This window comes from Ammodytes marinus (assembly GCF_949987685.1).
Source record: "Ammodytes marinus genome assembly, chromosome: 17".
Lineage (NCBI taxonomy): Eukaryota > Metazoa > Chordata > Actinopteri > Uranoscopiformes > Ammodytidae > Ammodytes > Ammodytes marinus.
In genome coordinates, this window is record NC_137221.1 from 16,444,744 (window position 1) to 16,461,139 (window position 16,396).

A 16,396-nucleotide genomic window follows, 5' to 3' on the forward strand; every position below is an offset into this window, starting at 1 on the left:
GCAAATAGGAGATGTGCACTCTGCAAGTCACCAACTCTATACTGAATTGGCCTCACATGTATGGATATGCCCGTCTGTTTGTTTCGCTTTTATGCAGGTATAAGGGTGAAAAAAGTCAAAATGAGAACCTCCCCAGAGTTCACATGATTGGGAGAGGAGCTGACTGTCATTGTGTTGGCTGACAGTGCACTTATGATTTCAGTTTTGGCTCTAGTTATTGTTTTTTACATCTTATTCTATAACCGGGTTGAAAACGACCCTAACACCACCAGTGTTATAATTTCCACCAGAGCATTTTATAATTAAGTGAAACATTTTTTATTTTTTTTATTTTGTTGAAATAGAGGTTCCTGACAAAGTCAAGAAATCTTGATGCAATAAACAAAATGTAAGTGGTTCTTTTATGCATTTGAAATCCAAAACGGGTCGGTGGCGACCCTAACACGAGAGGAAGGTTAACAGGCTGGAAAGAAGGTATGCTGTGTATGCATACAAAGGGAGGTATTATGAAGTGAGAGTAATATGTGGAGAAAGATGAAAACAGAGGGAGGGACAGCCAGGCAAGCTGAACAACAGAACAACAGAAATCCCAGACTGTTTCACCCGGAGTCAGATTTTATTTTACTGATCATTGGATTCCACCCTCAATAACAGTAACTGTAACTCTCCTTACGTGACACCAGTTTATCAACGCTGCCACACTGAGAAATACAGACAGAGTTTTGAGGAGCTGATCAGGCTCAATCAACTCTGTGTCAACTCCTTTGGCGATGGCTTGAATGTTAGAACGTTACGCACTACAGCTTTAAAGTTGCAAACTCTTTCATTCATTGGCCATGTATTTTCAGCCTTTGCACAGATTGATTTAAGGTGCATGCTTTACCTTTGCGAGAGATCCTTATATGGTTTTCCTGAGGAAGTACCCTCTCCTCCCCTGACGTCCTCTGTAGCAACCTCAGTTAACCATCTGCTGGGGAGCACATGGCAGAATATTTGTTAATGAATGCATAGTTATATAATCCATTCCTGTGGTGGAGGGGGAAGAGGGTTAGCCAGATCCACATATCCTGACAAGGTACAAGAGGGAGAGAGAGGTGATGGGATTCTTTGTGCCACCAGTGCCCCCAAGTGGCCTGCGGTGGCATCCCCACCAGCCCCTACCCCCCCCCCCCCCCCCCTCTATCATAAACCCCCTCCTTTTCCTTCCCTTTTTTAAACATGACATGGCAACTGCTGCTTTGCCTTTTCTTCTTCCTATAAAGAAAAACTCAAGAGACATTGGAGCTGATGTATCGCACGGGACAGGGCTGATATACGGATGATATTGCTTTTTCGATGACCACTGTTAAATGGGCCGCATGCTGACACGGTCAACCCACAAAAAGCAAGGACGACCATTACAAATCAGTCCCCCAGCAGCTCTCCCTCCCTCTCTCTCTCTCTCTCTCTCTCTCTCTCTCTCTCTCTCTCTCTCTCTCTCTCTCGTTTCTTCCTGCTGCCAGAAGAACGCCATACCTGGCCCTTGCCCTGGCCGGCCATCATGCCTGTTATGAATCAAAAGACACTGGAGCAGAAGTAGGCAGAGACAAGGACTTATGAGCACTTGGCACTGCTTCCCAATTTTCTTCTCTCTCTCTCTCTCTCTCTCTCTCTCTCTCTCTCTCTAAGACCCTTCATTTTTCCCGTCCTCACTTGCATTTATCTGTCTAGCTGGGTCGCGTGATAAATCCTCAAGTGAGGTTTAAAGCACCAGCAGAGCAGAAACTGCCTAGGTTACACTATGTTCACATGAGTTAATGTATATCGTGGGTCAACATATACGAGCATAAACACATGCCAATCCCCCCCTCCCTTCCCCTCCTCTGTCCTACTACAAACAAATACGCACACACACACACACACACACACACACACACACACACACACACACACACACACACACACACACACACACACATACAGAACTTATTTTTGTAAACTGAGTATAGAATGAAAATCTAAGATGTAGATGTGTTCAAAATGTTTTTTTTAGGAAGTTTCTGTACTTGTGTGGCAAATCTCCATTCTTTCTTAACTTTGTGACCTTACTATAATAAGTCTTGTGGGAATGAACGTCGCTTGTCCCAACAATATAGATTTTCAGTGATAGACCTGCCAAATAAGAGCTTAAGTATTGGATTGAAGAACTGTTTACACTGTGCGCTAGGAGACGATGGAGATAAGGGTCACATCTGTGTGCGTAACAAATCTAATTTGCACATTCCGTATTTGAAACAGAAGTAAAAAACAAAAAAAAAAACTGCTCTGTGCCTGTCACTGTGAGAACAAGTATCTAGAAGAAGAAGTAACAACTAGGGATGATATTTGAAAACTTTTTCACTTCACTATCTCCTTTTTCCTTTATTTCTGTGTTTTATCTCTGTCTACAAATAACCCATCTTATTAACGGTGGCCCAGGACAAGTAGAGAAGCAATGAGGCCCGGGCCCCGGTCTGCTTCACTGGACCTGAACACAACCTCTTCATCTGTTGAGAGCCAGCGGGCCAAATCAAGTGGTCTTTATTAAAGTTGCTTTGATGGATTCCTCCCCCCGCCCCCCCCCCCCACTGTGATCTATCGCCTGTCCAGCCCCTTGGAGGTCATAATAAACGTGTTTAGCAATGGGGTCACTGCATGCAAGCAAAGCATGTTAGTAGTATTTGTGTGTTTGGCGGCTGCATCTCCTCTCCTGCCTCAATACAGTATGTTATGTGGCTAAGGCGTATCGTGACGGCCACAGCGTTGTATATCCATAGCCGCTGGCTGGCACTGGATCCACTTGTGATGATATTTGTAGTTTCCTCACAGATTCCAGCATGATTGCATCATATATTTTACACACACACACACACATGCATGCACGCACACACACACACACACACACACACACACACACACACACACACACACACACACACACACACACACACACACAAGCCACAGTCAGTCACAGTAGCAGTGCTGTAATCCCTTTGACTAGTTTTACTGTCATGAGCTCCTGCATAGTTCCTAATAGAGTAGTAAATCCAAGGCAGTTGGGGCCGGGGAAAGACCTTCACAGATTCAGAGAAGCCATACACAGAAAAGCTATTTATTCCTTTTTTATTTTTCAGGTTATACTTTTTTTTTGTAAGCAAAACAGACAACATTTTTCTTCAAAGTATCTCTGAGACTGGGCTGAATAAGTAAGACTGTTCGTAACCGCAAGACCTGGCACACAGTTCATTTTGGATAATGTCTCATTTCTGCAGTTGTATTACTGTACATTCGCAGCAGAAGTAAATCACACTTGTACATTGCATTAATCTGTCCATCCTCAGTGTAGTAAGCACAACAATTAGCAGTCGTTGCGGTCAAGTCCTTGTGTGTCCTCTCCTCTGCCATCCCTTGCGCACACAGGACATCCAGGTCATTGTGAGTTCAGGTGAAACCCATCCACTTTCTAATGGACACCACAGGGAGGATCCATCAGATCAATGGTGGGATGTTCACATATGGCTATGTGCACAGCTTGTTGGAGTTTACGTATCTCTACAGTTTGAAAAGCACCTGGCACTGTGGATTATAGGCACCAAAGACCATGTACGATTTTTTATTGTTTTGACAAAGTAAAAATTGAATTTACAGCTTTGCTCCCAGATGTTATTGCAAATGTTTCATTTTTGAAAGTAAAACACATCAGTGAAAGCATATGATGTACTTTTATGAGAGAAATATCTCACAAATAAAGTTTTATGAGAGGTGTGACTGGAAAAGAGTCGGAATATTTGATTCCGTAAAAACCCTTTTGGAAGATACAGCAAAGGGAAAAGCCTGTTATTGACGTTCTTTATGACGTTTGTTTTATTAACATTGGTAAAGCGTTTAATTCACTGTGGGTTATCTCATGCTATGATGTCTATAGATAGTTTTAAACAAGTACTGCTTTTTTACAGTATGGTGGTACTACTAGAGTAAAGTTGCATTCAATGGCAATGCAAAGGAGAATTATAACTTAATATCAGACATACAGTATATCGAAAATACCAAAATCCAAGTTAATAAAGCAGGTAAATAATGTAATAACAGACACATAAACAACAGAATTATCTATACTTCAATGTAAAAATAGGTATTGCATTGATGTGTTCTTTATTGATTTAATCTTACTTTGGATTGAGTAACTGGTCATGTGTCAGTGCATAGTGCAGTTGTGTTTTTGTCCTCCGCAAGCAAATATCATATCTTCCTATCCTTCTTTTCTCAGCTGAACAGTCCTTTTCAAAATATAGTCTGGGCATCTTTATGACTAGATATTCTCAGTGAAATTTCTCACCCAGGAATTCACGAAAAACCTAAGTTGTTTGTTGATAGTCCGCTCATATCCACAGGCAATTGCTAAAGCACCCCGCTTTTAAGATGTCCTGGAGAATTAACCACCGACATGGTCACTATATTCACCGTCGGCGACTTTCACTTCATTTTCTGACTTCTGGTGAATGAGCCATGCCATCAGAAGTTTGCCGGGCGCACCATCATTGTTGTCATGGTAGCCATCATATTTGGACCCTTCCAGTAGTACCACTTAATGCCATTGTACCGAACCACACTGGATGAGCTGGGGTAATATATGCCATTCAGGTTGGATGGACCGCAAGCCTCAAACCACCAACCTGGAGAGGAAAAGGAAAGGTGCCCCGAAGAGTACAAGGGGAAAAAAAAGTCAGAATTAATTGAATCCAAGCTAATGAAATGTATAAGATCTAAATGTACAGCTGTATGTCGGCGGTAACTTTATATATTGGTGCGGAGGGAAAATGAAATGCACTGTGGGACATTTACAAGGGGGGTGGATAGAAATGTTTAATGATGGGGGGTTTCAGGAGAGAGATATTGGGATGGGGGAGATGAGCAGCAGAAGCTAACAGGAAGCTGTGTATATATATAGTACCTCCAGATGCTAGCTGGGCGCACTTGCAGGTGCAGCGGTCGTTGTCTCTGTCCTTGGTGCTGAACTGGGTGCCTGTGTGGGTGAGGCTACTAGTCCGTCCAGCTGTGCCACTGAAGCCGTCGGCTTGAAGGCTGGATTCAGGGAAAATGAAAAAACAAAACACTTCAACCAAAAGCTTTTCTATTTGGTATATAGTAGAGCTGTATTGGGCAACGTGGCTTGTTGGCAGCTCCATGTGACAGTGAGTGGTTACTTCAAGATAACTGTTGGAACTTCAGTATCTTTAAAATCATAAACCGCATAAACTGAACATAGCAAAACTTGTGTTTACCAAACTAGCCGAGGCTGTGATTCCTTCACACAACAGGATATCAAAAGGGACGAGAGAGGCAACAAATCTTACTTCGTGGGTGCAACGTTCTTTGATGGGAGCTACTTTTTAGAAGAGAGTTTGGAGTTCAATTTTAATTTGTCACTCTTTGTCTGTTTTTTTTTCTAGGTATGACTAGATCCGAGGCTCATCTCCATGGCAGCTCCACATTTTCATCTACAGTCAGTGTGGAGGGCAGACCTTTGGAAAGAACTCTCGCTGTGAGCAGCTTTCAAATGAAAAAAAACCCCTGTATAATTTATTTCACAATCAAAGACAATAAAGATAAATCAAAACTGATCAAAGACCATAAGGTTTTAAAGACCTGCAAGCCTCTGGAGGAGACCATATCATTTTTTAGTATGCACAATACTTTCTAGTACAAGGTATCTCCCCTTAGGATTCCATTGTTACCGAACAAGAAAACTCAAGCTAACCTTAAGATTGTCTCATTATTTCTCCTCCATGCTGTGCTTTGTTAAACAGCCCTAACAGTTTGGAAAAAAATAAATCTACCCAACTTAAATGGATCTGCTCGATTACTCTCACATAGTGGCTAAGCAAGATTCAAGATTTTTATTAGTGTCCCAAGAGGGCAAATTGGTTCACAGCGAGGAGAGGCGACAACACATAACAGTACAATACAGTGAACCCAACACAACAAAGTCAAAGTGCCAGTGCAGTCACAGGTCTTACCGTCTAAAATAAAATAAAATAAAATAAAATAAAATAAAATAAAATAAAATAAAATAAAATAAAATAAAATAAAATAAAATAAAATAAAATAAAATAAAATAAAATAAAATAAAATAAAATAAAATAAAATAAAATAAAATAAAATTAAATTAAATTAAATTAAATTAAATTAAATTAAATTAAATTAAATTAAATTAAATTAAATTAAATTAAATAAAACATAAAATCCTAGAATCGTAACATCAGAAAGTGCCAAGACATAAAGTGCAATGTCTGTCTGCATGTGTGTGTGTGTATTTCTGTTTCTGCTTGTCACTGTGTGTATGTATGTGTGTGTGTGTGTGTGTGTGTGTGTGTGTGTGTGTGTGTGTGTGTGTGTGTGTGTGTGTGTGTGTTTGTGTGTGTGTGTGTGTGTGTGTGTGTGTGTGTGTGTGTGTGTGTGTGTGTGTGTGTGTGTGTGTGTGTGTGTGTGTGTGTGTGTGTGTGTGTGTGTGCATGTGTGTCAGTTCTTGTATTAAGAGAGTGGACAAAGAGGTCAGTCCTGTCAGCTGGCCTCTCCGCTGCCCTGTCATTCTGTTCAGTGAGTGCCAGACTTTCCCCCCTGAGTTAAGTGACGCCCCCCCAACACACAGACAGACAGACAGATACACACACACACCCACACACACACACACACACACACACACACACACACACACACACACTGTCTGTGATGACTAAATGAAGAGTCCTCCCCTTGAATTTGTAAGTTCACAGGGCAGGGCAAGAAATTGTCAGGGGAAAGCAAAAGGGAAGTATGAAATGACAGTGCTGGGAACAGAATAATGATGGCATATAGGAGAAGGGCTGGATGAGGGCTTATTTTGTAGGAGTGTATCGATACATCCAAATACAGTGGACTTATATACCGATTCATTGGTGAAATATCAAATGGCATCGAAGCAATGCCCAAACATAGATACATATCGCCATTTTATTTTGACAAACCTCTCTGCACGTCTGTGTGACACCATTTCAATGAAATGATGGATTGTTTTCTTATTTAAATATCTAATAAAATGGTAAAATCATATATATATATATCGGGGAATGAGAACAAAATTAAAAAAACACATCAAATAAGACATGAAGGCAACCACAGGCCTATAGGAATACTGTATATCCTTTTGGAACGAGCGGCCTGCGGAATGTGCCAGCTCTTCCTACTCTGTGACATTTGCATTAGCCGTGACTTCCAGAACGTATGAGTTCAGCTATTCCGCCAATACCGCAGACCATAGGTTAATCCTCTGCCTCTTTTTAATAATGTTATTGTATCTTTTTAATGACAAATATAATGTTACATTAAAAGGCGTGCCGAGGAATGGTCTAACCATGAGAATGGCTATTCTTGGCGGCCTCAAAGGGAAAAAAGTGGTCTGTCATGCTGATGATTAATGTATGAATAATGTTACTGAGTTTTAGGTGAAGACCTTGGTGTTGCTCTGGGGAGGGTGCTGCATGAGGCTGAGGTGGAGGGATTGCTTTGACTGGCTGGGTTGGGCTGCACAGCACAGCACCACAGCTCTGCTTGGGAGTTCTAATATACGCCCACAGACCAAGCCAGTGTCTTGGGCATGCTAGTAAAGCTGGTATGCATATTGAACTGGTTACACAGAACATGATCTCAGAGGTAGCAAGCTTCAGAGGTGATTATATTCATTCAGGTGCTTGGCCTCACACAGCGTAGCCTACAGCAAAATTGTAAAACATTCGGTTTCATCGCTCTAATTATGTGGAACAAACTCAGGCAAATGCAATTTGCTGCACTATTAGGGGGTTCTTGGAAAGCACATAGCAACATATGATTATCGTTTGTCATCCCGCACAGCATCAATCTCCGTAAATCTCAGCGAAACAAGGGCAAAATGTATATAAAATGTAATCAGAACTATTTTTCAGTTTATATTGTATTTCTGTCTGTTTTAGATGAAACATGGCTTCAGCAAGCACACCCACACATAATCCTGTTAGTGATCACACGTTTACTGAGGAGTTTGGTTTGAGTTGTCGGTTTCTGGCATGGAGAACAGGTATTGCCGAGCCTTCTTGTTATACTCTGGTGGTTGTGGCTTCCCAGAGGGATTTCCTGGGGAAGCGGTAGCCACAACGATGAAAAAAATGGTGGCTGCCGAAAGTGTCTGCGGCCCTCCACCGAGCTCATCATTTTGAATGACATTCTTAAACCAGGCCCAAGTGGTGTCTTAACGTTCATTGCTCAGGAATGAGAAAGCTTATAGAACCTGGACATAGGAAGGAATTGGAACTGTTTATAATCTGTTGTGATACTAAGAGTCTTACACCCAGACTAAAGGCAACGATTGAATGGGTGTTACTGCATTGCACTTATGTCCCAGACGGCTCTTATGTAATAACATCCCTTCATTATGGCCCTTATCATATCCGATTTCTAAAAAAGTTAAACAAAAGATTCAAGAGTAAAGGAAGGGTCAAGCATTTGCCAGCGGAGCGCAAATTTGTTCAGGAAGCTAGTGAAAGAGAGACAATAAGAGAGGTAATATATATTAATAATGTCAATAAATTGTTATGTCTAAGTTCCTGGGAGATCAGACCTGTCCATTGGCATAAAAAATAACTTTCTAAAAAATAGATTTTTTGCTGATGGTCTCCTTTGCTTCTAAAGGTCATTTATGATCATCAGAGGGAAAATGAGACTGTTTCATAAACATTTAAAAGCTCCTCGTAGGAGATGTAAATACATTTAAAATGTCATGCGTCTGCATTTACCTGTAGTTGTTGTCCTCTCCATCTATGTGGAAGCGGTTGTAATGTGAGAAAGCTTCGTTCCCCTCTCTGTCTTTTAGCTGGACATGAAGACTGTATTCCTGGGAGCTGGTCAGCTTGTGGATGATATCATTACCAAGCCAGTGTTCCCCGGACGGATCTCCAAAGCCCTGGGTCAGACACACACACACACACACACACACACACACACACACACACACACACACACACACACACACACACACACACACACAAACAATAGTAAAAAGAAAATATTCTAACAAGGTGGGGGGTGCTTTTACCAAAGGACCTGCCAAGACTTTTTGGAGTTAACATGAAAATGGACCTCAATTTAAGAAGTCACATTTATCATTCGGACGGTGTCAAGACAGTCCACTGAGTTTTCTGAAGTGAAATACTACCACTCCCAAAGCTAGGGGGCTGGTCAGTTGAGACTTTAATTTACCCTAATATCCTACCAATTTCCTGTCTTCGCCTGCGAAACTTAAGAGAAAACAAAACAAAAGCTAGCTGTTTGATCGACAGCTGGACCTGACAGAGGTTTTCCATTTCATTGTTCGCAATGGAACACAACACTGATTCACACTCACACTCATTAAAGTTATTTTGAGGACAGAATTTAGCGGCGTGCTACCTACAGCACAGGCAGTTAAAACAAAACAAATGCAGATGCCTCCTTAAAGGGAACAGGTGGTAAATAAATGGTTTGATGAGCATGAATATGACAAGAATAATGTGATCTAGCTTCCACCATCGTGAGGTCTCAACCAAATTGAACACCTATGGGTAGGATTTGAGCCAGAGAACACCATTGTAACATATGACTTTTTTGTTCCCTGTATAGTGTGGCTAGAAAGCAGTCTAGCAGCAGACAGTAACTGTGTTTAAGTCATCTTAATCTCCAGACATCAAGAGCTGAGCAGAGGTATCTTCTGTGAAAAGTATGACATCAGCTAACATTAGCTAACGCGATGTTAGCCAGACATCCAAAGGGAACACTGTGCGCTGTCAACAGCAATAATTTAGATGATATCTGATACCTTAAGCTTTTAGACGTGATTCACCAGCAGTTTGTCATTGTAACAAATAGTGGAAAGCAGTCCTCATTACATATGCTTCTTCTTGTTAAAAAAAAGAATAATGAAAGCCATTTGATAAATCCCAGTTATTTATCTTTGCAGTATTAAATGTGAACTACTGTAAATTCCTCAGATTTTCTCGAGATACACTTTCAGGTTGACTAAAACATACTTGTCAGTGGCACAGTCGTGAAAAATTAAATATACACAATTGCCATCTTTTAAATGATTCATTTGTCATATTTTACATTGGTTAAACTGCATGTCTCATATAGATATTATATATGTTCTTGAATCTTTTCTATGTGAATTTGTAGAACTCAACATGTGTTTAGTTTTTCACAGTATAGTTTATTGCCCCCTAGATGGGGGTCACGGTTCAAACACTGTATGGGAGATTTTGCACTCTCTAAACGACCATCATATCTTTAGGCAGATTGGTATTCATCTCCCCCCTGGAGTTCAGAGACTTGTATAGGCACCGCTCAACAATTTGTACATCACAAGGAATGCAGCGTAAAAAGAAACGGGTACATAAAAATTGAAATGTCAAGTGCTTAACTCTGCACCAGGACTGAATGTTAAAGTATGGTTAAACAGGGGAAAGACACAGTACTATGATCATGGTGTTGCAAAGGCAGTGTTAAATAGGAAACAAAAGGTACTGTCTGCTGAGAAAAGTACAAAAATTGGCATTTGCTTAGCGGACACAAGCGAATGCAAGGGTCGGATTCAGTGTGAAAATACCAAATCAATTAGTTCAATAACCATTAAGACAGATTACTTGTATAAAATGTACATTTTAAAAAGCCGAACTGTGAACACTCAGATATTTGGCATTTTCCCCTCGGTCCAACTAGAAGGACCTTTTTGTTACCTCTGATTTCTAAGTCACTTTGTCTAGCTTTCCGACTCTTTATTTGTTATTGTTCTTAAGTGAGAGAGGGGAATACAAAGTGAGAGCCTTGGAACATAATTTATCATTTGACCATGCAGGCCTGGGTGCAAACATTTGAGCAACACTGACCACAGTGTGTGGGAATAATATGTTTGTGAGTGTGGGACAGGGGCAGTAAAGCTTTCTGGTACATGCGTTTTATCTGCCACCTACAGGGGCCTCTGTGCTCCCACGCCCCCCACTGCTGAAACCAAATATTTATCATCCACTTGTGAAAATATTGTTTTTGAAAGAGTTTTTATTCAAGCTTTTTTTTTGCCCTCTTTCTCACTCTTTGTATTTGCAGCCATAGTCCCGTTTAATTTCATTCCAACCCCAAGCTGTAGCAAATGATTTGTCGGCTTGGGTGAGAGACCCAGAGAATGTGTTATTTTGCTAATTCCCAAACTATAGTCTTACTCACTTGTTCTATGCGTAATTTAGCACAGTGGCAAAAGCTATGTTTATGTTTTTCACTTTTGCGCAAATGGAATATTGATTCTATTGAGCGAGCTTTGTGATAAAGTTCAAAGTAAGCCTTATGTTAATGTACGTCCAAACAAAACAAAGGCCAAAAGGTGCTAAATTGCTTGATTTGGCCCTGCTCACTGAAGCAACTTCATAGTCGGGATGTATGATTGTATTATATCCAGCTTCTTTTTTTGGAGCTTGTAATTGGAAATTCAGTTAGTCGCTCATTTCCCTTGGGGAAAGCCATTGGGATCTTAAGGATGGATGCAAACAGTAGATCTCCGAGGGTCATTGAATTTCATGGAAGTGTGAGTGTGTTTGTGTACGAGCGTGTGTGGGAGTATGAGAGGGAGAGTGAGCGAGAGCAGGTGCAATAACATGGGGGAGGAGGGGTTAGAGAACATGAGGGCGGCCAAATACAACAACCGCAGGTCACCTGGGATCACAGGCCAGCCGGTATCCCACGCCTCTCTGTGCCAAACCACCCGTGGATGGTTATTGGAACCTCCTGTCCAGTCTCGCAATACTGATCCATATACTGCCCTTTGTGACAGACAGTGATGTGCCCTAAGGCCTATTACTCTACTCTGCACAACTCACCATTTTGTAGTCCCTCCACCCGCGATGGAAGTCAACCGAGCCGTTTCTCCGATGCTGCAGCACCGTCCACCCGCCACCTCGAGTCTTCATATCGCAGAATACCTGTGGAAATACAGCCCACATTACATAACATCCTATTTTTCCATAAAGCTGGGTTACAACAATGAATGCATTTTGAGTACTGGACAAAATGTGGGTGTAAATCAAAGAGTGCAACAAAAGTTTTCTTCGATTCTTTGGCTTGTTTTATCCAGTCCGTGATCAGACATTTCCTTTCTTCAACTTTTAAAGCAGCTTTTATTGATTGAGCAGTAAACACAATATGTTGACATCACCCTCTAGCAACCCGCATTTACCAACAGCAAAAGTACACATTTATTAGATATACAGATCATTTGGAGTTGTGTTTCCAGAAGCAGTCAACCATAGTGGATTTTTTTAAGGTCGATATATTCTTTTGTTGCACACACTGTTTCTTTCTGACGATAGTTTGGAGCAGAATGATGGTTGGAAGGTGCTTTGAGGGTTTTTACAGGGAGAGGAGAATTGCTTTTTGAAAAAAGGTTATGTCTAATTTAAAAGCTGTGCTCATGGCTGCCCCTATAAAGAGGTAGTGCATATATGTATATATATAAGTGTGTATATACTGTATATTGTATGTATATTTCCCATTTGGGCCATTTGAGAGCGTTATTTGAGTAATCAATCCCCAGCGTGTTTGACAATGAACTGAGTTTAGTTTCAAGATGTCAAATCTTACAGCATGGGAGTGGTCCACAATAGGAGGGGGATAGAAAAGTTGCAAAAAATGACATGAAGAAATAAATGACCCTATAATCTTTCCGTTGTTTGAAGGATGCCTTGGAAGCCTAAGGAATTGTGTGGGGGGTATAGTTGAGGGGAGTGGAGGGGGGCCCAACATTTCAGAGTGTCACACAATGATATGACCCAGGTGGGAAGGAAAAACTAACAACATATCAGTATGTTCTTTTATCCCCCTGAGTGGGGGGCTGAGGAGGAGGCATCTGTGGTGTTGGTTACACACACTGTTTTCTTTCTTACTTGGCTGCACATTTTGTCATGTGTATATATGTTTAGAAGAACAAATAGGAATGAATTGCACTCATTCACCTAGTGATATCATTTGAAATGTAGACTTGTTATTCAAGGTGTTTAACTGGACATACAGTATTCCAGCTTCCCTTACATAGCTTGATTAAAATACTTCTGTGGGTGGTAGGATTAGATTTGGTCATTGCATTCGGTCTGCATGAGGTACTCTGCCAGTTTTCTCAGGTGTTATGTTAGCATCTCTTTGCTCTGTTATTATCTCAAATGATATATAGATTATTGACGGAGACAATTCTGACTCGATAACAACTTCAGCAACCTGCAATGTGGATGATTTCAGAAGAAAGAAAGTTGATTTGCTTGGCTGGTTGTGTGCATGTTGACCACCAAGTAACCGCCCTGACCTGAGGAGTCATGCAATATATAGATGCCAGTATGTGGAAAGCATCCCAATAGGCCTCTTTATTTCAGCCCCCAAAATGGTCTATCTTCCATCGGAAATGAAAGAGGAGACTTTTTAGCCATTTTCACAGAATAGGAAAGTTAAATCAAGGACAAAATGCACTCAGGCTTTTTACCTCAGGAAACTGAATGGACTGGCAATCTGCTGTGATTATCCTCTGGCACATTGAGCCCCAGCACTGGCCTTAGAAGCATCACACTTAATACAAAAACAGGGTCTTGAAAAAGAGTTTTGTTTTTTAAAATTGAAGTCATTTCCCAAATGTGGCCGCTACTCTGATTTAGTCCAGATCTATAATTAATACTCCAAATTCACTTATTATTACTATTATTAGCCAACAGGGGTTCAGCTGGGGCCAAATCCATTACATTAAAAAATTCCGAAATCCGGACAACTTCGGCATTATTCTGTTTTTCTTTATAAGAGATTATACTGGTGGTTATTATTTGTGAGGGGTTTTCAGGGGACACAATATTAACTTCACAAGATGTGTTTAGAGAATTTTAGAGAAGCCCTAGTGGTATGAGCCCTGTGCATATTTAACAGAGTCATGAAAAATTCACAAAGAAGCCGAAATAAACTTTCTTCCTACTTTCTCATCTTCTCTGTGTTTATATACACAATATGCCAAGGCAGATTTCTTGTATTTCAAAACTTCCTTGGCAATAAACCTGATTTTGTAGAATGATTTGCTTCGTAAACATCATTATTCACAACCTCTGTGATTTAAAAGTGAGATAACTGGATAGCTCTCATATAGTCATATCTGCACTCCACACACATGCGTTCGCTTTTTGTCTCCTGTCCAACTGAGAAAGGCCCAATCTCTGCTTTGAAAAAAATGGGGCAATTTGTATCTGCCCCACTTTTAATGCAGCCACACAGATTGCCTTGGATCACCTTGGAATTAGATGGCATAGGCTGAAAGCAGCAATGATTTGGGGGAGTATGGACTTGCATCAGTGGAAACATACATGAGCCCCAGTTGGCAGGAAACACATGGCACTAGCGCCTAACACCTGGCTGCCTCGCATACAGGAAATGAGGCGGAAGAACGTGGGGAAAAAAACAGAGGCGGCTAGGAAACGATGCCAACCAGAAAACTAGACTGAAAGTAATGAATAACAAACTGTTTCACTGTTATCTTTCTGCTCCCGTGGTGAGCTCTTGAGAGTGAAGATCCCAGCCAAGAATGCTAACTATGATTCAAAGAAAAAGGATACTGGTTGACTTGGCAAAGTTCTATCTCTACTTCAGGTCAGCGGAGGTTTACCTGCTAAGCTTGTCTGACTTTGCGTTAAGCAGCGCACACTCACTCACCATGAAGCCTGTGGGGCACAACACTCCTGTCTCAGTAACTCAGTGTGGCATTTCCATCAACCTCTATTATCAAACCCTCCTTGCAAATTAGCATTACATCAGACTAGTGTTCTTCCAGTGTTTACTGGAGTCCAAAAAGCCCTTTGAATGTCATTATGTGTGTGAGCATTATACTGGCAACGTGAAATTATTTCAGTGTTGAATGCTGTGAGAATAAATCTTGTGCACACAAGTGTCATGTCATAGTAAGTTTGGTGGTATTTGCAAAGAAAATGCCAATGTCCGTTAAGGCCTTACTACTGTACCTTGATAGTCTGTGTGGAGTTAGGAAGGCGTATGCTATATATCCCACTCTCTGTCACTCCAGATTGCATGATATCCGCACAGTCCCTGAAACTTAGCGGCTCTGCCTTGGGCATACTGGAGATTTCTGCAAAAAAAAAAAAAAAAAAGAACACGCATGCATTGTATTTACAGATGGCAACTGTATGGGTTTTGCACACAATTCCCAACCCCATATGTGAGTTATCTTGTCATTTTAAGCTCTCGTCTCAAAACCTGAAACACAAAATGAATTACAAGCTGCTCATTGGTGATGTAAAAATCCATGTAAAATGATACTTTTGCAGCATAAATCTCAAATCCCCCATTACATGCTCATTAATTGAAAAACTGTAGATTTACATTTTTCTTGTCTGAACGAAATACTGGTGTTTATTGATTCTATTAGTCAGTCCTTTGTGCCATAAGGAATGTAATAAATCATAGCAATGGAATATAATTGTGTGCTTCATACTAGTCAGTGAGTGCTGCTTTTTCATATTGACTTACATTACATCATAAACTGTAAGTTGAATGTATTATTTGTTCATCTCTTTTATTCCTGCTTTCTAAAGTAAATGCCCATAAAGTTGGAATAAAATATTTTTTAACTCTTTGACCTCTTCCGGCCCGTGGACCTTCACTGCATGTCAACCCCCCCCCCTCTCTATATCTCCCCATTTCAACTCTGTTTCTCTCCATTTTGTCAAATAAAGTTTGAAAATGTCAAAAAAAGTAAGTAAAATAAATAACCATACACAGTTTGCAAAGGTAGATTGTGGCCAAATGTTCACTGTGATAGGTTGAAAATTATGATATTGATCAATAATGTTTGGAGAAGATATACACTTTATCTATCAAAAATAATTCACATTATCACAAAAATGCCATGAGAAGAGGTCACAAATATGTTATTCCAATTGTATGGGCTACCGTGTTTATGCGTATTTTCTTTGAGATGATACAGATGTTACAAGGGCAATCAACAGTACAACACTCACCGTTGCAGTGGTTGACCATAGCCAGCAGCTGTTGCACGGTGTCGGTGAGCGCGGCCTGCTGTCTCTGTATGGAGGTGCTGTTGAGCGTGGAGCTGCCCAGTTCACCCTGGAGCTGACTGACCATCCCACTCTGCCTCTCCACAAGCTCCTGAAGCTGCTGCTTGTCGCTCTGCAAGCCCTGCAGCTCCCTCCCATACCGAGCCTCCAGCGCCAACAGTCTCTGCTCCAGAAAACTACAAAAGGCAAAAATAAATAAAAAATACAATTAAAATCATTGAGACTAATTGAAGGCT

The 16,396-nt window shown here is 40.9% G+C and overlaps 1 protein-coding gene across 1 annotated transcript in view; it reads right to left on the bottom strand.

Moving 5' to 3' along the window:
* Positions 1 to 3,125: 3,125 nt before the first annotated feature.
* Positions 3,126 to 16,396, bottom strand: part of angpt2b (angiopoietin 2b) — a 21,654-nt gene continuing 8,383 nt past the window's right edge. Inside the window, exons 4-9 of the mRNA XM_080045142.1 lie at positions 16,104 to 16,336; positions 15,087 to 15,211; positions 11,928 to 12,029; positions 8,823 to 8,989; positions 4,970 to 5,100; positions 3,126 to 4,691 (exon numbers count right to left, since the gene is read on the bottom strand). Coding sequence (XP_079901268.1) covers positions 4,531 to 4,691; positions 4,970 to 5,100; positions 8,823 to 8,989; positions 11,928 to 12,029; positions 15,087 to 15,211; positions 16,104 to 16,336 — 919 coding nt within the window. The 3' untranslated portion in view covers positions 3,126 to 4,530. The remainder of the gene's footprint in view (positions 4,692 to 4,969; positions 5,101 to 8,822; positions 8,990 to 11,927; positions 12,030 to 15,086; positions 15,212 to 16,103; positions 16,337 to 16,396) is intronic.